The sequence below is a fragment of the Chironomus tepperi genome, unplaced genomic scaffold (assembly GCF_022539635.2).
Source record: "Chironomus tepperi strain 1889 unplaced genomic scaffold, CSIRO-AGI_Ctep_v1 contig_298, whole genome shotgun sequence".
Lineage (NCBI taxonomy): Eukaryota > Metazoa > Arthropoda > Insecta > Diptera > Chironomidae > Chironomus > Chironomus tepperi.
Genome location: NW_027226420.1, coordinates 3,635,003 through 3,658,315, shown reverse-complemented (window position 1 = coordinate 3,658,315; position 23,313 = coordinate 3,635,003). Strand labels below are relative to the sequence as shown.

General features: G+C 34.6%; 4 protein-coding genes across 4 annotated transcripts; 1 reads left to right on the top strand and 3 right to left on the bottom strand.

Moving 5' to 3' along the window:
• Positions 1-1,315: 1,315 nt before the first annotated feature.
• LOC139092347 (UDP-glucosyltransferase 2-like) lies at positions 1,316-2,740 on the bottom strand. The gene has a single exon (XM_070642696.1). The coding sequence runs from the start codon at positions 2,738-2,740 to the stop codon at positions 1,316-1,318; it is 1,425 nt and encodes a 474-aa protein (XP_070498797.1).
• Positions 2,741-6,394: 3,654 nt separating this feature from the next.
• Positions 6,395-9,950, bottom strand: LOC139092302 (UDP-glucosyltransferase 2-like). The gene has a single exon (XM_070642651.1). The coding sequence runs from the start codon at positions 8,025-8,027 to the stop codon at positions 6,480-6,482; it is 1,548 nt and encodes a 515-aa protein (XP_070498752.1). The 5' UTR covers positions 8,028-9,950; the 3' UTR covers positions 6,395-6,479.
• A 449-nt stretch (positions 9,951-10,399) lies between these two features.
• LOC139092303 (UDP-glucosyltransferase 2-like) lies at positions 10,400-12,534 on the bottom strand. Its single transcript, XM_070642652.1, has one exon. The coding sequence runs from the start codon at positions 12,117-12,119 to the stop codon at positions 10,578-10,580; it is 1,542 nt and encodes a 513-aa protein (XP_070498753.1). The 5' UTR covers positions 12,120-12,534; the 3' UTR covers positions 10,400-10,577.
• A 5,022-nt stretch (positions 12,535-17,556) lies between these two features.
• Positions 17,557-23,313, top strand: LOC139092301 (leucine-rich repeat neuronal protein 1-like). The gene is made up of 2 exons (XM_070642650.1): positions 17,557-17,860; positions 21,271-23,313. The coding sequence occupies exons 1-2, from the start codon at positions 17,786-17,788 to the stop codon at positions 22,663-22,665; spliced, it is 1,470 nt and encodes a 489-aa protein (XP_070498751.1). The 5' UTR covers positions 17,557-17,785; the 3' UTR covers positions 22,666-23,313.

The following is a 23,313-nucleotide window of genomic DNA, read 5'->3' as shown; positions in this document are numbered from 1 at the left end:
TGCAAAATTGTTTCGTTTTCATAGATTCAAATACTCAGACAGTGATAGGAAGGCAGGCAAATTAAGGAAGATTCACTTTCAACACTCTGGTTAGGGACCCAACTGCTGAGTGATCTTGTGCTCTAAAATTTCCAACAAAAAATACTTCACTTTAAAGTAAGGTAGCTTTATTGAATCATATGTCAGTGTCTCGTTAGCTAATGTATCCAATCATATATTATCCAATCGACTCCAATCAATTCCAATCGACTTTTACCATATAAAATTCGAGCTATATTATTAATCACTATATTGAATTCAGTTTAATATATTCAAACCCGAGTGACACAAATGAAGACGACAAATCCATCACGGAATGTTTAAGGCTCCGTTATAGATTTCTTATTGACGACAAATTGAAGAAGTTTCCGTGTGGCTTCCGTATGATTGACGAATAGAAGCGGCCGCTTCCATTTGTTGGCTCCATTTTAGTGCTGAGAGGTGGCAAACCTCTATTTGTCAGCCATATGGAAGATACACGAAGTAAATGAGCTCTAGTGAAGTTTTTTGTGGGAAGCTTTGTTAGTTTGTGTCGCTCAGACTCCATGTGACTTCCATATGGCTGTCAAATAATGGCATCTTCCATTTAAGGTTAACAAAACAGCTTAAAATCGTAGTCTTCTTCATTTGCATCCAATTTGCGTCACTCGGGATAATAAAAAACAAACATTTGAAAGTAAAAAAAGTCACGAAAATGCCACATAAACATTTAAAAAGTCATAACAAATTGCAAAATGCAGACAAAACTAGTTCTTTATATTTTTAGGTATTTTATTTATTTATTATCCTGTTCTTGAATTAATTTTTAAATTGGTTTTTCCATTTTTAATACTATATCCTTAAATATCCAGATTTAATTATTATATCTGGTCTAATTTCCAGCACAGAATTATCTTACAGTTCTTGCTGGATATCAACTATAACCTTTTGTATAACTAAGTACAATTGCTTCTTCCGAGTGGACCTAAATACGTGCTAACTAGTTGATGGCTTGTTAATAGCCATCCTAATAGGCAAACAGCCTATTAGAACCTAAAACGGTCTCTATGTCATTTAGTGCCAGTCAATGACTAGTTCCAACATATTTCTATCCACTCGACTCTCTAAATCCTTAATTTCACTAACTATAGTTAAGTTTTTGATTAAATAATGATTAAATATTTGGTTCCAAAAGTCCTTTTAAATACTTGATTCCAATAGAATCTAAAACCTATTCTAAAGACTATTAAACAGCCACAGATTGTGAACAACTCCATTTCCAATAATAAATAACACTTTAATCCACTTTAGTAACTTTAACTTGAGATTTAGGCAGCAGCTTCCAAATTATATAGCACAGCAATGAGATGAAGACAACAAAATATGCAATGAAGTGATATAAAGGAGATCCAAAGAAGCACATGGAGCCAAAATCTTTAGCATAAGTTATTCGATGCTTAATTGCATTATTTACATGCCATTTTATGAGATCTCCACTGGATATTGGTGTGTTGTATGCCATTGCCCGGAGTTTCCTTATATTCACTACATACTTAAACTTGGTCATTTCCTTTATAGCTGAACTCAATTCAGCCTCATCAAAATTATTCAAATCCAACACCATTGCGACTCCTTTGTCAGCCAAAAAGTTTGCATTTGCAGGCTGATCATAAGACAGTGGAAATACAATCATTGGAACTTCCCTGTCAATAGCTTCATATGTTGAGAATATTCCACCATGGAATATCAACAGCTTGACATTTGGATGTGCTAAGGCATCAGCTAGTGGCAACCACGACACAATTTTCACATTACTAGGCACTTCAATTCCTTCCTCAATCTCCTCAATCTTCCATAAAACACTCATGTTGCAGGTTTTGAAGGAATTCAGGAATTTCTTGACGACATCAGTTCCTAAATTTTTAGCATTGACTGTCGATCCAAAGACCATGATGATGACTCCAGTTTTGGAACTGTCGAGGTATTCCTTAAGTTCCAAATCTTCAATTTTCTTAGGCTTCTCAATATGAAAGAATCCAACTTGAATCGAATGTGGCATCATTGCTCGTACATGTCCAAGTGCATGATTAGTATTCAGGATCAGCAGACTATAACGATCCATCGGTGGCTGTGTAATTTTTAATCCCAAATGTGGAAAATATTCCCATCTTAAAATGACATTTTTGTAGCTGTTGTAAGTATTAAAGATGAATTCCTGGTACACAAATTGGAAGAATACAGACTGTGCCATCTCATACAGCGACATCTTGCCATGGACGAATGGCAGTAATGTACTTTCAGAATATTTCAATGGATTCACGTCATTTCCGATCAATGAATGAAGCACATTTGGTGGATCGATGGCACCAACAAAGGCAATTGGACAGTCAAATATTTCAGCCATAAGGAAGAATGGACAGACCAGACATTCAACCATAACTAAGTCAAAATGGTAGTTGCTGCTGTTGTGGATCATATCTTGTATTGCTGGATGTTCTAGTTCCTTCCTTGATGCCTCGTAATAGGCTTTAACCTCGTGACCCAAAATAATTTGATGGTAATTCATCTTCTTCTGCTTGTACATCAGCATGTCTGTATATTGATTGTGTATTTTAACTGATTCTGGGAATACATACTGCGTCATATTTGGATGATCACCGTAATCATATGGATGTGTTGTAAACATTGTGATGTTATGTCCTTCATCCAGCAACAATCTCATTATTTTATGATGAAAATTTTGATGACTAAAGTATGGAAATTGAAGAATTGTGAGTATATTCGCAGACTCAATTGACACTAGAACCGGATATAAAATTAATAAAATTTCAGCAAGTCTCATTGTTCCTTTATTTTGATCTAAACGGTAGGAAAGCAAAAATCAAACTGAATCTGGTCAAAATGTAATAATTTGCCAAAATTCAATTTTAAACAAGTTTTTCCGCATTGATATACGAAAACGATAAAATGTATGGGAGATAATGCTATACAAGCAAAAAAAGTTAAAGACGGTCATGGAAACGTGCAGTATTTATGGTATACAATAAAATATTCTCTAAAAACCTGTATTTTTTTTATCTCCTTAAGCTGGTGATAATAAAATTTAAAAATTCTTAAGAAAAAGGAAATGACTGGATATTTATCTTGTGCATGCATTCTTCTTCCTTACATTCACTCAATAACTTACACTTACATAGAAGTTAATGATGCATGACTGGGTCAATGGCCATAACTTAATTATTTAATATAGACATGGGCGAAGTGACCCGATGGTGGTATGGTTTAGCAGGTCATTTAGTAAGTAACGTCTGACCCCTCCGTTCCCTTCCGTACTAAGCTCCCATGGACAAATCTCAATACCCTTCCGTATGAGGGTTACGTAGTAAGTGAACGACACCTTAGTACTTTCGGATAGGAACTCCGGAACATAATTATTGAAATACCAATCCCGCGATCATCTGTTCGATGACTCAGCAGAAAGTAGGGGATCATGACTCACAGCCTTCTTTTGTAGACTACAGACAGGAATGTCATCAACGAAATGATTCTAATGTATATCTAACAGAAATAATATGATTCCCAGTAATGGATCCCGAGTGGGACTTGAACCCACGTCCTGTAATTTTCGGTCGCAGGCTCTTATCACTGAGCTATCGCGGGTTACTCGACAATATGGCAAAGGGCCATATATAAATCATATATTTTCAGTATCCCTCTTACAAGTGCACTGATAATTGATCAACCTGAAATAGGAATCACCTTCCTACACATGTCATAAGTATGCAAACTACGTTTGTCTGCCACAATCTCCCTCATGAAGCAGTCAATATCCAATCAACCTCAGTCAAGTAAATACTGTTTGAATATAAAGCCAGTTTATGAAACACTAAATAAAGGAATTAACATATATAAAGAAAGCAGAAGAATACTAAGCAACGTCAATGACTTGGTTCCATCTAGAATCAGGTGTGATCTACTAATTATGTACGCACATGTCTAAAACTGGATTTTAACGGCATAATATGAAAAAATATTTAGCATAAAATATTTAAAAATTATACTAGTTGAAAAAACTCTACGAAGGACATAGACAAAGAGAAATATGCAAAAATCAAAATGATGTCGTGAATATTTCCTATGAAACCATGACGTCATCTTCATAAGCTCTCATGTGCATCATATTTCATGTCAATAAATTTTGAACATTGCTACTGAATTGTCATCGAAATCAGTTTCAGACTGATTTATTACTTTCGATTTTTAAGAATAAGAAAAGGCGGAACTAAGGTGGAATTTCGGAACTAAGAACGAGTTTCGACAAAATAATGCGATAATGTGACGTGAGGACAGCGTTTAATGGAGTCAGTTCCAGTTTTATGTCTAAATCAGGATTTTTAATCGAATATTTCCATATTTTTGCAGGTATTTTTGCTGGTATTTTTGCTTTTCTACATCTCCAAGTGTCAGAGAGCACATCCTAACAGGCGATGAACATACTCTATAGAGCGTTCAGTCCTCGTGATCACCTTGTTCTGCTCTTGAAACAGCTCTGCTTGCTAGAGACAAGATATAATAAAGAAAATCAAACGCTTGGCATGCGTTAGGGACCCTAACTCTTAGGGTGAATTCAGCATAGATATGGAACCAATTTTAACGTCATACCTATTTTTTAGTATCTATAATTGATTTGTTTTGATCCTCAAATTCTATCAATATTGCTGATTTATCGATAATAAATCTCAGACAAACGACCAGAAAATTTGTTGCTTCATTGGCTTCTCGCGATTCTTTTTCTTCATATTCATGCAAAAAACCACTTAAAATTCAATAAAAACAATATCCAAATTCGCAACAAGAAAATTGATGAAAACAACACGACAATTCTTAAATCAGCATCATTTAGAACCTTTCTCTGCGAAACATGAGATCATCTTATATCACCTTATATATAGACGCAATAACATTTTCTAGAAGTCTGTTAACATTTTCTAGAAGATATTCTTAGGATAGAATTCTAGGCGGGAATATCGATAAATTCCATAAAAATCATCGTTAGCTATAGAATTGGAAGTGGAGGGCAACCTGTGTGCCACGGTATACTAGTGTGAAGCCAAAAAATATTAAGAATGCCATGACAAGTATGCAGTGTGCAGTTTCGATCGAGGCTTACCAGTAACTCGAAAAGACAAGGACCATCCTCATGAGTTATGCTTACTTACTTAGTTTGCTGGTCGTACAGATCATTTGCATTACAGATCATGACCTACCACAGAAGTCACCTGAAGCTGGCTCTATCGCTGGCTTCCACTCGCCGATTTCAACCAATGCTCATGGGTATGCCGACGAAAATGAGCAAGCTCTATTATACTGATTGCTATAAGTATGCTCTTTTGTGTGAGCATACTCATTGTCTATTAGAGTAAGGTATGCCGCGAAAAGTTAAAGGTTGCCCAACCCTGCACTACAAAATGTCACGTAAATACATCCGATTCTCTTCTAGATTTCTACCTTAAAGTTGGCAATGATTTCAGAATTAAGATAAAAATTTTGATTCTGAGAAGATCTTTCGATATCCATCCTTGACGATTATTTATGCTTTTGGATAGACACCTGTAATCACATCTCTATGCTCATAGATAGAAGTGAAGGACACTTGTTTCAAAAAAATTGTTGGTTCCATGAGATTTGAATTTTTTAAACTAGTTTGATGCTTAATTAAGGCATTTAGGACTTTAACATTGAAAATATTTTAAAATTCGGAAGTGAAAATTTATTTTTGGATTTAAATTTTTTTTTGTACTAAAAATTATCATTTTATTAAAAATGAATTTAAAATTAAGTTTTTTTAGGAATGTAAAGAACATTTTAAGAAATTTAAGATTAATTTTGAATTTGACTTTACGTCGGATCTAGTCTTAAGAGTAGTTAAGTTGATTGAATATCAAATATTTGTTGCAAACGTATACAGATTTTTTAAATCAATTTGGAAAATATTTTAAAGTTTAAAAATTAAAAAAAAATTTCTTAAATTTTAAAAATTTAGAAAAATAAACTTCAATTTAAGTTTTTAAATAAAATTAAAATATTTTCAAACTTGAAAATTTAAAAAAAAATTTCAAACTTTTTTAAAATTGAAAATTTGAAATTTTTTTGACTTGAAAATTTAAAATTTTTTAAACTTGAAAATTTGAAATTATTTAAATTAGAAAATTTAAAGTTTCTTTAAAATTGAAACATTCAAACTTTTTTAAAATTGAAAATTCAAAATTTTTTAATTTCTAATTTCTAATTTTTTAAAATTCAAAAATTTTAAATTTCTTTAACTTAAAAATTATTCTTAATTTAATTCTAATTGTTAAAAATAATTTTTCCATATAAAAATTTACAATTTTAAAACTATTTTCTTATCTTCATTCATTATTACATTTGGCACACATTCTTAATCAATTCCTGAACAATTTTCACAACTTTTTAACTTTTTCTCCATTATTTCCTACTATTTTAATAATTTTTTTAAATATAAAATAAATTAATCCCAAAAAAGCAAATAAGTAGGCATAAAATTGTCTCGTTGGTGTTCCAAAGTAGCTGAGACTACCAAAATCCTTGGAATATACTATCCTATTTTTAATGAGATTATTCACATGCCATACTATGAGATCTCGATTGTTAATCGGCTGATCATACGCCAATGTCCGCATTTTCCTTACATTTGCTGCATATTTTGGTTTTGTCATTTCCTGAATAGCTGAACTTAAGTCAGAATCTTTAAAATTATTCAAATCCATTTCCATTGCAATTCCTTTATGAGTCATTAGTCGTGCATTCATGAATTGATCATAGGCAAGTGGAAATGCAATCATTGGAACTCCTCTGTCAATAGCTTCATATGCTGTAAATATCCCGCCATGGAAAATCAGCAACTTCACATTTGGATGTGCTAAGGCATCAGCAAGTGGCAGCCATGACACAATTTTCACATTATGAGGAATTTCAAGACCTTCCTCAATCTCATCAAGCTTCCATAGAACATTCATCTTTGTCTTACTGAATATATCAAGGAACTTCTTTATGTTTTCAATTCCTAAACTTTTTGTATTGACTGTGGAACCGAGAGCCTTGATGATCACTCCATTCATTGAGTTGTCCAAGTATTCCTTCAGTTCCAAATCACTTATTGGCTTTGGTTTCTCAACATGTGTAAATCCAATTTGAATAGAATGCGGCATTAATGCTCGAACATGACCAAACGCATGATTTGTGTTTGCCATAAGCAGTCCAATTCGATCAATTGGTGCCTTTGTGACTCCCAAACCCAAATGTGAGAAATGCATGTAATTCAGGCACAGATTGTTGTAGATAAGTGCAGCATTGAACACAAATTCATGGAACAGTTGGAATATAAAGGAATTGATTTTTTCACTAACTGACATATGTCCATGGATGTAAGGCATGAACAGTGATTCTGAATATTTAAATGGATTCACATCATTTCCCATTATTTTATGAAACATGTACGGTGCATCAATAGCACTAACTATAGCCACTGGACAGTCAAAGATTTCGGCGAACAGAAGGGATGTACATACAAAGCACTCAACAACAACTAGATCAAATTGATAGTCACTGGTGTTCTTGATCATCCTTTGTAATTCTGGATGTGACAACTCATGTTCTGCAGCTTCGACGTAAGCCTTAACTTCATGCTGTAACAGAATCTGACTGTAATGCATTTTCTTCTTCCTGTACATCAGCATGTCAGTGTATTTACTGTGAATTTTAACTGAATCCTCAAAGACATATTGAGTTGCATTCGGATGATCCTTATAGTCATGTGGATGTGTCGAAAATACAGTTACTGAATGTCCTTCATCTAGTAATATTTGCATTACTTTCTGATGGAACCTTTGATGACTAAAGAATGGAAATTGAAATATCGCGAGAATATTTGCAGACTCGACTGACCACAAAAATGCACAAAATATTAGCAATAAATGCAAAAACTTCATTTTATTTCAGACTCGATCTCAACAGCTTAAAAGACAATATAAAACTAAATTCTATATTCGCAAAATTGCCACCTGATAAATATTTTCCTTTCTGTGTCAGTTTTTTTTTTGCAAATGTCAAAGCTGTAGGCGATTCGCTAAATTTAAAATTCAAGACGACATCACCATGCGATTTTTATAAATAAACGATAAACAAGAGATTGATGTTATTGCTTATGCTAAAAAAAAAGCTTATATTTTTATTTAAAATAGCACCAACTGGATGGATATATATTTGCTTAAAACAAGAGCTTATCCTTAGTTTTAATTATTCACAATCACAAAGTCATTCACTTGTTATGTAACGCAGTCTTGTCAAAGCTTTAATTTGTCACAAGCTTGCTTGACTGCCCTTGGCCTTAGTGGGGTTGTAGCTGAGGGAGGCACAAAAGCTTGCTTGACTGCCCTTGACATTTGTGGGGTTGTAGCTGGGTGAGAGACACAAACTTGCTAAACTGCCCTTGGCTTTAATCCACAAGCAGAAATGCGTCCTGGAGCTCCAAGTGCAACATGGCGTAGGACGGTAATGAAGGAACGCCAGTTAGATGTCAGAACTGAAAATTTGTACAAGCTTTGTGATACACCCAGCAATAGAGTCAGATGGAAAGCTTTTTGTAGCAACTTAGGCTTTAATTCGAGCATGGTTCCAGCTAGTAAGTAAGTACATCTTGGTAATTATCCACAATCAGAACCAAACCTGACATATGGTTCAGGTAGCGTAAGTGACCCGAAAATTCGTCTTTTTGACCGCAGTCACTTTCCGTTCAGGAAGTCGAGAGTTCCGCATCAAAACCTCAACTTTCCCTTCCCCCTTTCCTATATGCGTTACATAACAATTCAACGACCCCAGACAGCTTTTCAACAAAAATTCATTCGACCGTCATTCCGATGCATTCATCAGATAAAAGTAAACACGAAATTCCTGAAGACTTACACTATAGAAGTATTAAATACTAAGTATAATATTAAATACATTATCACACCTTCCCCTCTATTCTAAAGAGTAAATTTGAACAGTTAAATGCCTCTGTGTAGTAATTGTCACGGCGTTTGGCTAATATTTTTGTGCGATAATTAGAAGGTCGTCTGCTTAGATAGAGTCTCAGTCTGCTTGGCTCCATAAATCATGAAATGAAGACAAAAAAGAGGAGCTCTGTGAAATGTTATCTGAACAGGAAATATCGATTAATCGATCCTCATCAGAACAGCTTGACTCTTCTATTAATCTGGATTTGAATTGAATTCGGAAACAAATCAGAGTCACAAAGGTCTGGGACTGGATTTTTGATCGATTTGCTGATTTATCTTATTCTGGTTGGATTAAACAACGAACTAGGAACATGAATTATTGCGAGATAAATAGAAACGAGAACTACAAGGTAGTCTAACGAATGGAATGTCCCAGCAAATGACAAGCATGCTCACATGGTACAGTATCTATATGAGACATCAAGCCCGGAAAGCAAATAGCGTCAAAATGACCAAAAATCCGGTCTCGTTCCTACTTGACTGCAGCTTGAATCTGAATTTTATCAAATCAGACCTAAAGCCAGAGTCACGATACACTGGAGTCAGATTTTCGACCGTTTTTACATCGTATGACTTCTGGATTAAAACAATGTGAACCATGCTTATTGTGTGTTCCAGGTATTGATAGATATCAGATCGATACTAAAGCTTAAATTTATTTAAAGGCTACATTTTGAAGAAGCATTCCGAGTGACATAAATGGAGATGAAATCAGTCATCAGCGCAACTTTACGCTAAGGGTACCGATGCCGAGACTTTACGGATCAACATCCCTGATAGACGATAGACCAAGACCGAGACTATCAGGATAGACTTTCCGGGTAGTCTCAGTCTAGGTCTGTGTCCCAATCTCGGGAAATTGTCGAGACCGAGACCTAAAGGAAATCTTACTTCACGTCTTACCCTTAATTCAGCAACGCAGTCTAACCCTGACAAACTCATCGTACCGTTCGAATATTACTGTTCCAACAACATCAACAGCTAATATAAAATGTAGTACTGATTGCTGATTATCTATGTGCAAATATTTGCAGATCAATATTGAATCAATATTATGTGCAAATTAATTTTTTTAACAGTTTCCAACAGATGGATATATTGGATAATAGACAACAAATGAATTATTGTGGACATTAATGTCTTTAAATATTTAAATACAATCAATTTGCACGATATTTTTGGAATGCATGCCTAGAGGCCAATCAGCTGAAAATTGGCAAGTGTGAGATTTTTCTGCGTAGATATAGACATGTGTAGCTAGAAATGACACAATTTTTTGGTAATTAATGTACAGAACAACTAAGTTATCTTACAAGATATCTTTCCTCCCACGGAGGTAAGCCACGTTTTCGCCATTTATTACTATATCTTTAAATCTAACACTTTACGTTCTTAAATATAATTTGCAGTTTAATTAATTTAAATTCAGGTTCCCAACTGGTTTTTAGATGAGGATTTACATTAATGATTCTTTTGGTATTTTTATAACTTTTTGCACTTTTCTTCTACCTGCTTTTTGAGCTTCTTCTTGGTAAGAATGTACAGCAATCCAATAAAAAGAGCTGCATATACAAGGAAATGATTCAATGCAGATCCAAAAATACTCATACTGCCAAAATCTTCAGCATATATAATTCGATTTTTTATGAGATTATTCACATGCCATACTATGAGATCTCGATTGTTGATCGGCTGATTATATGCCAATGACCGCATTTTCCTTACATTTGCTGCATATTTTGGTTTTGTCATTTCCTCAATTGCTGAACTTAAGTCAGAATCTTTAAAATTATTCAAATCCATTTCCATTGCAATTCCTTTATGAGTCATTAGTCGTGCATTCATGAACTGGTCATAAGCTAGTGGAAATGCAATCATTGGAACTCCTCTGTCAATAGCTTCATATGCTGTAAATATCCCGCCATGGAAAATTAACAACTTCACATTTGGATGTGCTAAGGCATCAGCAAGTGGCAGCCACGACACAATTTTCACATTACTAGGAATTTCAAGTCCTTCCTCAATCTCATCAAGCTTCCATAGAACATTCATCTTTGTCTTACTGAATATATCAAGGAACTTCTTTATATTCTCAATTCCTAAACTTTTTGTATTGACTGTGGAACCGAGGGCCTTGATGATCACTCCATTCGTTGAGTTGTCCAGGAACTCCTTCAGTTCCAAATTGTCTATCCTTTTTGGCCTCTCAACATGTGTAAATCCAATTTGAATAGTATGCGGCATTAGTGCTCGAACATGTCCAAATGCATGATTTGTGTTTGTCATGAGAAGTCCAAGACGATCCGTCGGCGTTCTAATGGCTCTCATGCCTAAGTGTGAGAAGTGTTCTAAATTTAGCACTGCATTATTGTAGATATTGACAGTATTGAAGATCAATTCATGAAACATTTGGAACAAAAAGGAATCAATTTTTTGCATAATTGTCAATTGTCCGTGGATGTACGGCAGCAGCAGTGATTCTGGATGCTTAAACGAACTCACATCATTTCCAAATAATGAATGGATTATGTACGGTGCATCAATGCCACTAACTATAGCCACTGGACAGTCAAAGACTTCAGCAAACAGGAAGGAAGTACACACGAAGCACTCAGCTATGACTAGATCAAAATGATAATCACTGCTGTTCCTGATCATCCTCTGCAGCTCTGGATGAGCCATTTCATGCTTTGCTGCCGCATAGTAAGCCTTAACTTCATGTTGTAGTAAAATTTGACTATAATGCATTTTCTTCTTCCTGTACATCACCATGTCGGTGTGCTGATTGTGAATTTTAACTGAATCCTCAAAGACATATTGAGTTGCATTTGGATGATCCTTATAATCATGCGGATGTGTCGAAAATACAGTCACTGAATGTCCTTCATCTAGTAATATTTGCATTACTTTCTGGTGGAACCTTTGATGACTAAAGTATGGAAATTGAAATATCGCGAGAATATTTGCAGACTCAACTGACCACAAAAATGTACAAAAAATCGCGAGAAAATGTACAAATTTCATGTTTTATACTTTTTTGGTGCTAAATTCGATCTGAACAGCTTGAAAGCCAGAATTAAACTAAAAGTTCACAAAAGTATCAATGCTCTCGGATTTTTTTTTTTTACTTTTATGTTTTTGGCTTTATTAGGAAAATTTTTTGCACATGTAGGTGATTCGCGCGCACAAAATAAAATGCGATGGTCATAGCTGTGGCAATGCGACTTTGTCCAAAAACCGAAAATCTGAATTGTCATGATGTTTTGTTGTTGTTGTTGTTGTTTTCGTACAATACGTCGCTAATTTTTGTACACTGGGGGAAATTCGCAAAATATCTATGCAAAAAAACTGTAAATTCCGATTCTTATGAGGCGTAGCTTAAGAACATTATCTAAAGGCAGTGGTGGGGACCTTTTGTTTTTTGCGGCACATCTTGTTGGTAAGCGTCGATTGACAGGTTGCACAACACCGACACATGTTGCTGTCCACCGACACACATGTTGCTGCACACCGGCACACATGTTGCTATACACCGGCACACATGTTGCTGTACACCGGCACACATGTTGCTGTACACCGGCACACATGTTGCTGTACACCGACACACATGTTGCTGTACACCGATACACAAGTTGCTGTACACCGATACACAAGTTGCTGCACATTGGTACACAGGCTGCCGCACACCGACACAAAGGCTGTTGCACACATGTTGCTGTACACCGGCACACATGTTGCTGCACACCGGCACATAAATTGCCCACCACTGCCTTAAGCAGTGTGTATAAGGAGATACTTAAGTTCTAAAGTGAGTATATACAATGGCACTAAATGAGCAGGCACAGTATCTTAGATGTCAATCTAAAGAGAAAATATTCTCGAAATTTTGAATAATTAATAATAAATTACTTGACCGTTTGGTCATTCTTGCAAAAAGTATGATACTTAGTGCAACTTGAGTTATTGTCACGTAGTCCACAATGACGCTATTGAGCTACTCTTCAGTCGATTATTAGTCCTTGACATTGCTTGGCTTAAAATTTAAGTTTACTTAGAAATTATAGATTTATATTTATAGATTTTTTGAAAATTACTTAATGGCTAGTGACAGTTTAGTGGATCTGGTTGAACCAGGATATTGAATTAAATAATTGTGGACGCATTCACGTAGAATCCACTTGAAATTCATGAAGATTAATTTGAATTCACTGTTATTTCGTGAGCCAAAATGGTAAGTATGACTTTGGTGTCGGATTTCGATCGATTAATCGACTAGACTGCAAAAGCGATGGGAATTAGGAACTGACAGAACTTATCTAAAGACAGATCCAGCTTCCGACGAACTCTAAACGCGGCAATGGACCCCTGCACGCTTCGTCAAGGAAGAAAGTAGTAAGTTACCGACTAGAGAGACCATGGATCATAGTTGATCTGTACGGTCAGTGAATTAAGTTGGCAACTGACTTGTACTAGTTGGGAAAGGTATGGTCAGTTCCATATCCAAATTACTGTGTCATAGAAGCCTTACATTCATGGTAACAAATTTACATTCATTTGATTCGATGCTCAATACTAGCCAAACGCTTCAATCTTTTCTGACATGACCCTTTATGGGGACTAGCTTCTCCTTCCACCACCTAAATACACCCCTGACTCTGAAGCTACCTTGCTCTTTATTCACATCATGGTACATAATTTAATTATGCAAATATTTTGTGATTGTTATTTATTGCCTAAAAATCGTAATTTTTTATTATAATCATTATTTGGTAATTCCCATAAAAAGATGTTGCTAATTAGTATACAAGCTTAATAATTGGCATTTAAAATTGGGGAAAAATCAAAAAAATTGTTACACTTAATAATAGAAACTAAATTGTTAGGTCATTTGCTTATGGCGTCTAGCAAGCGATAGAGACTCATATGACCAAATGTTATACCCATGTGGGCAAATTGGACATAATGTCTAGTTCAGTGTTGTCGAAAATGTGTGCCGCGAAACAGAGTAGAATGCCCGGCATACATATGGGAATGTCCGGAATATTCCGTAAAATTCGTTATTAGTCTACCTTAAGACTAGCTATTGACAGAGACAGTATTGCATTTGGTAGTGAAAACTGACACGCAGGAGCTAACGATAGAGCCAGTTTCAGGGTGCATCTGAGGAAGCCCATGGATCACAATTGATCCGTCCGGCCAGCAAAGTCAGTAAGTAAGTAAGTCCAGTTAATAACATGTTAACTTAGGGACTTAGTTCCTAGAGTCCAGTTTGTTCACTTGAGATATAGCCTTGACCCCCCTCATTCACCTCAAACAATCAACATCACATCTGAACAAACCCATCAACAAATCCATCAATTTCCTCCTCGCCTTAAAATCTCCAAAAAAAGATCCATCCACAGATTTAATTCGGGAAATTCCCTAAAAAATAACGAATCGCATTGTCATGTAGAACAATAAAGGATAGAATTAATAAAAGTTCATAAAGAACTACATAATTTTGGTATTACCAATTCCACATCCACAGCATTTAAACAAAAGTTTATACTGCAGAAGCAAGCACAAAAGAAAACAATAAAAAGCTAGCTAAGTAGCAAGAAAATTTCGATAATAGAATATTCAAAGAATAATTGATAATATGAAGCTATTGCGTCTTAGAATACCTTGCTTCCACAACGTCTTGTTGTGTTGTGCTTCGCTCATAGAGAATCAAGCACTTGAATAGAATGAATGTGACAATAACTCATCGCGTTGAGGCATGAAAAAGTTCTATGGATCTACAATATTGATGGGAGCTATTCAGGTATGATGTCAACTATTTAGAGGATATAGAGCAGTGGTGGACAACCTGCGTGCCGCGGAACACTATTGTACAGCCAAAAATTTTTGGAAATTCCATGAACCGTAGGTCGTGTGCGGTTTTGATCGAAGCTTACAACTAAGTTGTGCCACAGAAAATAAAAGGTTGTCCACCACTGGTATAGGGGGTATGGAGGCAATATGAGTGAATCTGCCAAATGGCTGGAACTTCATAGCTTCAATTTTGTGAAAATTGGTAAACCGGAAGGTACATGATGTAGAAAAGGCAATCATTCCGTCACCAGGCAGGTGCAGATCTGGCTTGAAGCCAAATGTCACCGAGTCTTTGTCGAATAGCAAAGCACATACCGTAGAAAATGCTACAAATCCGTCGGAGACTCGCGTTAGTCTGGCTTGAAGTCAAATTACTCTGAACCTGACTCCAGTCCAGAGCCATGCCTACCTGGCACTGAATTCTTCGTCATTTTCTACTCTGTAACCTTCCTAATTGAAAAGATTCTAATATTTTGGACGTCACTTCCGAACGACCCAATAAAAAAATTCAATTCTCAGTAACATTCTTCATCATAATTTCTGTACTTGAAGCTTAGCACCTTACAATCTGTTTACTTTAATGCATTATGATTCATTTTACGCAATAATTGAAAAATGAAAAAAATTATCTGATAAAGTGATTTTGTGGCTGTGTATGTGGGTGTTAGCGACTCCAAAGCACCGGCAACTGAATTGTTTACATCAAGTTCGCATAACATCTGTTTACGGAAGATACAGGTTTCATTATCAAGATCACAAGATCCGCGAAAGTAAACATCAATGTCATGGATTAACAATGTATAAAAATTAAGTTCAATGATCCACATATGGACATTGTTTATGGGCTTGTAATAAAAAAATGTGTGATAAAAATGGAAGTAGTTTTGCAGACTAGACATTGGGATACCTTGAATTGTATCTTGATGGAGTGGATGCCTTTTGTGTTCTGATCTATAAGGAATTTGAAAAATTTGGTATAACCTTCCAATTGGAGCTGGTGTGTACCTTTATACTGACTTATTACTCAAGCTGGATGTGCAAATTGTGATCCATGACTTCCATTAGATGACATCTGATGCTGGCTCTCTTGCTGATTAAAAGAGCCAGCTTCAGATGTCATCTAATGCTTGTCAATTGTCACGCAACCTACAAAACTGCTGAATCATGCAGAAGCCTTACTCTCGCTAATCACTGACAGATTCGCCTAAATATGGCTCGATTCCATCATATGTACATCGACACCATCCACAGCGTCCATAGCGATCGTAATTTTGAAACCAAATCAAATTACTCAGCCTGACATTAAAAGCTATAAACAGTAAGAACATGGTTTTTAGACGTTCTTGTTCCTACACAAAATACAAAAACTTTCCCAAAAAAGTTCTTAAATATCAACGGAAATTTGAACGATGACAATCAAAAAATTCAGGTATTTCCAATAATGTTCTTAACTATTTTGACAATAAAGTGACTCATTTTGATAGACACGAAATTTAATATACTTAGCATCAAAATTCTGGCACACCTACTTATAGCAAAAGATGTTCTATGAAACTTTTATTCAAATAAAATCCGCAGTGGCTTAACATCTGACATTATATTCATAACTTTGTTACTTCTTGAGTATTATAAGAGCAACTACTATGCATGCATCAGGCTATAAATCATATGCATATGGATTTGCTGTTAATGCAGTGAATCATTTTGAATTTCTGTAAAGCAGAGCTTGAAGTCGGATGAAATTTTAATGGATTTTTGGCCAAGAATTGGGATTCGGACAAGAACTGGGATTCGGACAAGAACTGGGACAAGAACTGGAATTCGGACAAGAACTGGGATTCGGACAAGAACTGGGATTCGGACAAGAACTGGGGTTCGGACAAGAACTGGGGTTCGGACAAGCCTGAGTATTTTGTCTGCAGGAATATTATCGTCTTGAGTAGACTTTTCCATACAAAATCCCAAGTCAATTTCGAGCTCTGCTATAAAGTAGTTCGAATTTTAGGTCACTTACTACTTGATGCTTTTGAAGAAAGATAGCGGAAGAAAGAAGAGCTGTGGGTGGCGGATAAGGGTTCATAAACCTGGGCATCACCGTCCCTAGGTCCCTTACCCTACTGTGTTACCCCAAAAAGTCACAAAAATGAGTAACCCGACCTAATGCCAGTATGAAGCCAGCTTAGACCTTGGATCACAATTCATCCATCCGTACAGTGAAGTGAGTGAGCAAGTAGTGCCAATTAATTATAATAATTATTATAAAGAATCTAAAACGAGTCTCTTTTGTCTAGCCATTAATATGTATATCCACTCCAATCATCCAAATTATTTGTCTTCATGCCTCTCAAGTTCATCAAATGATTCACAAATAAGAAAAAAATTTCACACTTCCAAAAGGTGTCAATTGATTGCATCAAATCAGCACATACATATGAGATTGGGAACCTCTAACGTCTACAGCAATAACATAACTTTTATTATGCCATGAGCTCATTTTCATTGCATGGTGTAGTAAAAAAAAGGCAACGCAAAAGCGCTGATAAGAGCGGTCTATAGATAAGATAAGATAACAGCATAGAACGGTAATTTAAAAAAAGAGATTCCGCTTTTAGTTTTTTGCTATTCAGCACCTGATAAACACAAATATTTTGTTATTATTTCTTTTCGCATTTACTCGAAATTGAATAGACGTTGTGGAAGTGAAAAAAAATTTGCATTTTAAAAAAAGGAAGGAATTTTCCTTACACGAGTATGATTTAAAGCTTTACTTATTCCTACATATCTACCATACATACATTATATTGTGAAAAAAAAATCTAGAATATCAGCATAGTAAGATGAAGTCGGAAGCATTTTTAGTTTTCGTATTCTTTTCTGTCGGATTAATTTATGGCGATGCCGCAGAAACAAAGGTAAGAGACATGACAGGTTTGCAGAATGGAACAAAAAAGTTCAAGATTTTAAAGTTCTAAAGTTGAATTTTCATTGGAAAAAAAGATGAGAATTAATTTTATGGTTTTGTCACATAATTTTTTTTTTTAAGGTGTGCTGTGTCTTTTTGATAAAAAGTTATTATCTTTATTCGTGCTTTTGTCTTGAATTAAAAATTTTGTTAAATGAAGAGAGAAAATTAATTTTTCGAAAGCTTCGGGCTCGTTAAGTTTGATGAAAATCAAAATTTGAATTTCGAAAGTTAAATTTGAAATTTTAAATTCGAAAGTTAAAACTGAAATTCGAAATTGAATTTCAAAAGTTAAATTTAAAATTCAAAACTCAATTTCGAAAGCTAAATTTGAAATTCGAAAGTTAAAATTGAAATTTAAATTGAATTTCGAAAGTTAAATTTCCAACTCGAAAGTTAAAATTGAATTTCGAAAGTTAAAATTGAATTTTGAAAGTTAAATTTCAAATTCGAAATTCAATTTTGAAAGTTAAATTTCAAATTCGAAATTGAATTTCGAAAGTAAAAATTGAATTTCGAAAGTAAAAATTGAATTTCGAAGTAAAAATTGAATTTCGAAGATGAAAATTAAATTTCGAAAGTGAAAATTCAATTTCGAAAGTAAAAATTGAAATTAGAAAGTAAAATTTCAATTTCGAAAGTTAAATTTGAAATTCGAAATTAAAAATTGAAATTTGAAATAGAATTTCGAAAGTTAGTTTTCAAATTTGAAGGTTAAAATTGAATTTCGAAATTCAAATTTCGACAGTTAAATTTGAAATTCGAAAGTTAAAATCGAAATTTGAAATTCAATTTCGAAAGCTAAATTCGAAATTCGAAATTAAATTTCAAAAATCAAATTCGAATCTCAATTTTGAATGTTAAATTCCTCGAACTATAAATTGAATTCTTTCGCGAATCTCAATGCATCTTCCATTCAAATAAACAAATTCATCAACACTTGATGACTAACAAATTTTCCAAGAATTATACAACCTTAAAGCAATGAATCAACCTGACTTTTCTTGGCTTAAAACCAACAAACACCGAGAAGAGAATATTAACGATAAAAAAAATATTTCATACAAAAATTTTATCATAAAAACATTCTTATCAAGTTCCTTATCAATCTCTCTCTCCACATACACCTGCATGTATGTATGTGTTTGATTAATGCTGAATAATTTTTATTTACAATGAAATGATTACGAAAATGTTCATAAGAAGAAGAATATAAGTCAAAGCTTTTATTTATAGAAAGTTGACTAGTATGAAGGAGGAATTAATGAGGAAAATGATAAAAATTCGATAATTTTGTTGATTTTCATTGGAAGTAATCAGAAAATGCTTTGATTAAAGGCGAAGTAAATATTGAGGATTAATTAAGAAATTGAAAATTTTTTCTCAATTTTTTGAAACATTTCAATTTCAAATTGTGAATTCTCGTGACTAGTACTGCCCCGGGGCAAAATTAGATGTGGGGTACGTGGGGTCAAACCCACTCCTAACGCTCACTTTCTCCACTTTTGGAAATATTCTTCAATTTGCTTCAATTTTTTGAAAAATTTCAATTTCTAATTGTAAATTCTCGTGACTTTAATTGCCAAGAGGCAAATTTTAGTGAGGGGTACTTGGGGTGTTTGGGGGTCAAAACCCTCCTGTCGCCTTTTTTCCATTTTTGGAAAAAATCTTCAATTTTCTAGTGTTTTCCGCGAACTAAATTCCAAAAATTCCTAAATTATGCAATTCTTAACCCCAACCTCCCCCTACCCCATTACCCCACCTCATAAAAAACCTCAACCCTCGTCCTTGACATCACCTCCCAAAGTACTTTTACCTAAAAAGTAGCAAAAACTGCATAAAATAGCACAATATCCAATTAATCTCATCTCAACTTCATAGCGAACATCCATCTTAATTCAAAGGAAATGCTAATTAATGTTCAGCACCATCAAAAACTTTATTACTTTCCTTTGTACTTTTACTTAACGTTTTTCGACCTTACGTGTCAAGACGATTATTGGAATTCACTGAACTTTTTGGCGTATCTCAAATTGAATTTTACGTCGTATTTAAATATAAAATATTTGCTTGACCTTGACTTGAGCAAACAATATGCTGACTTATTTTTTTACACAGATGCTCTTTCAATTTGTTTTACGACTTTAAAATGAAGCTGAATTTTTTGAATTTTTTTTCTTTTCTATACATTACTTGATAGTTGAAGTGATTCTTATTGGATTTGTGCTTCAGTTTCAAGGGTGGGGAAGTGATCAGTTTTACATCCTTATTTTGTGTCTAAATATTGAAGGTTCGTCTGAAACTGCAGGGTTATAGGATTAGACTTGTGGTAGACATTCTGTGTGTTGCGTCACAACAGTGTGCATCCAAAAATTATTAAAATAGTCATGAACTGAAGTACAGTTTCGGTTGATGCTTCCCACAAAAGTGAGCCGCTATTGCTAGAAGGCTGTCTACCAATGGCTTGGACGAGCTTTAAGGTATAGCCGAAAACTTTAAACCTGCACATCTAAAAATCATGAAATGCAGGCCTTCAGTTCTTGACCGAACCATACTAAATAACTCTACAGCGATGATGAAGTTCGAAGGCATCGCGTTGATTGCTAGACGTGAATGTGCCTTAACAAGTACTTGAAGGGTGATTGTAGTACATTTTCGGATTAGGTCTTCTGGTTTGCTTACTTTTGGGTCGCTTAGCTATTTAATTAAAATCTAGCTGGTCGCTAGGCCAACGCAGACTATAAAATCAGAGCTTTGTTCGTTTATCGTCCCACTTTGTGGTTTGGATTAACGACTTCTAACCACGAGAAAATGGGGTTAGTACGGAGTGGTATTAGGCTAAGTGGAGCCCTAGGCTGCATGATTTGACCATTAACTACAGTTGACAAGCTAAAGATTCGTCCTTCAATAATAGACAATATTCCCCTAAATGAGTGTACTAATCAATCAATATAATTGAGAATCCTCAATTTTGTGAGCATATTCATGAGTATGCTCCTTGTCTACTGGGAATCTTATTATTCAGAATGAATTCTGGAATCCAATAATCACTTAAGTCTTTCTCTCATTAACTTAAATTCCCAAGTCATCAATCTTAAAGAATTTTCACTTAGCATTCTGAGAATATTCACAATTTCCACAATTCGACCGCACCTTCATACATGCCAAAATGAAAATAAAAACTGCTGTATGATTAATAGCTTTATAATTTTTATTTTGACACAAAGCTTCAAATTTTTCAAGTCAACACAAAAGATATAATTGATATTTAATTTTGTCTATCGTTGTCGGACTGGACGGTTGTGGCTGATTAATATTCTCAATATTGTATACCTAATAATATCAATTTCATAATTCTAGGAACTGGAAAATGTCATCTGCAAAAAGTGCAACTGCAACGCAGACAAAAACATCATCGATTGCAGCAAAAAAGGATTAAAAAATATGTTCAGCTATGATGAGTGGGCAGCATTAAATAAGACAAAGGACAACTACGAGGAATTGTGGATGGATCACAATAATCTCGAGAGTATAGACGTTCAATTTCCACCATTAAAATTCCCATTGAAACGTGTCATCCTCAGTCATAATAAAATCAATAAGATTGTCAAGTTTGCATTCGGAAACCTGACTTACCTTGAGGAATTGGACTTATCGTACAATGAGATGACACCAAAGACCCTTAAGCCAGATATATTTAAGGGTAAATATTCACCAGATGAATATGAGCCGATTGTGACATTGAAAATTTTACGTCTGGGCAATAACTTTTTGCATTATCTTGACGATGACTTATTTGAGCATACGCAACACATCCAAGAGCTTTATTTGGATAATAATCCAATTCAAGTTATTCATCCAAACATTATGTCTGCATTAAGTGATATACCACAATTGCAAGTGCTTGATATGAGTCGTAATGAGCTCAGTGATTTACCAAGTGCTGTATTTCAGCCAGTTAAAGCATTGAAGGTGTTGAATCTTGAAGGAAATTTATTCCATAAAATTCCACGAACAGCACTCAAATATGCTCAAAATCTTCGTGAGCTTTCATTCGATGATAATCCAATTGATGACTTAGATGACGTGAATGCCTTTCCGTCCTTACCAAAATTGGAGAAACTTAATTTGACGCACATTGGTTCCATGAGATCAATTGGCGAGGGAGCATTTGGTGGATTTCCAAAGCTTACTGAACTTCATATATCCAACAATCATCATTTATCGTTTATTCATCCAAATGCCTTTCAATTTCCTGAACAAGACGATGAGAATCGTACACAATGGGCACCCGTCAAGAAGCTCTTCATGAATAACAATAACTTGACGTCATTGGAAAGTAATTCATTCATAACATGGGACGATATGACTGAAATTCATATTCATGATAATCCATGGCTTTGTGACTGTAAATTGAATTATGTATTAAATCATTTAATGCCAATTATTAACAAAACTACCCCGCACATGATTGAGCATATCCAATGTGCACAGCCGATTGTTTATGCTGGACAAAAACTCATCGATTTTAAAACTAAAGACTTTGAGTTCAGATGTATGGATAAATATGATGCACATCCAGAAAAAGACAGTGCATTGCTTGTTGCCCTCTTTTTAGGAATTATTCTTGGTATGCCGTTGACTTGTGCATGCATTTTAATTTATCAGCGATTATTTAGACCGAAATCAGGTGCTGCTAAGTATTCAAGAGCTTTTTATAAGCGTGCTGACAATCAGGATGATATGCATATATAAAATGTTAGTTATTAAATGAGTTTTTAAGGATTTATTAGGCGTAGACATGAATGTTGGAATTAAATGCTGAATGATTTAGTCGGTATGGCACTTTGGGATACCTCTAGACTGCCTATTTAAGTAGCCTTAGCATAAATCAAGCAGTCTGTTTCTTTTTTGGCCATAAAAACTGAGAGCCGTCATCTGAAAGGCACATAGCTTTACTCTGGCCCAGTCTTGAGATACGCTGGCCTGGAGCCAGATTTTCGACCATTTATAAGCCTTATGCCTTACGAGACTCGACCAAATTCCATGTAGAATCATCTATACACGTTATAGACGTCCTCTATCTAAAGTCAAGATAATTTTCGATTTTTAGATCTCCATACCTTATTTTTCGAAATATCCAACCTTTTTAATTGCCATCAAGTGTCTACGCCTAATGTTAATTCAAACGAGCAAACTTAAAGTACATCAATACATGAGAAATGACAAGAAATAGCTTTTTTTTAGAAAATTTTTAAAATCTACAATATATTTTATGAATGTTATAGTTACTTTGATCAAAGCTTTAGTTCCTTTTTCCAAAATTTATCTATTTACAAAATGTTGTTAATTTAAATAAAAATTTAATTTGAATAAAATTTGGTGAGAATTATTTATTAAGAA

What these genes read in the sequence shown, in the direction of transcription:
- LOC139092347 (XM_070642696.1), bottom strand. Translation starts at nt 2,740, where the DNA reads ATGAGATTGTTGCTGGATGAAGGACATAACATCACAATGTTTACAACA.
- LOC139092302 (XM_070642651.1), bottom strand. Translation starts at nt 8,027, where the DNA reads ATGAAGTTTTTGCATTTATTGCTAATATTTTGTGCATTTTTGTGGTCA.
- LOC139092303 (XM_070642652.1), bottom strand. Translation starts at nt 12,119, where the DNA reads ATGAAATTTGTACATTTTCTCGCGATTTTTTGTACATTTTTGTGGTCA.
- LOC139092301 (XM_070642650.1), top strand. Translation starts at nt 17,786, where the DNA reads ATGAAGTCGGAAGCATTTTTAGTTTTCGTATTCTTTTCTGTCGGATTA. An exon ending in GCGATGCCGCAGAAACAAAG is followed by an intron (nt 17,861 to 21,270) that starts GTAAGAGACATG and finishes TCATAATTCTAG; the next exon opens with GAACTGGAAAATGTCATCTG.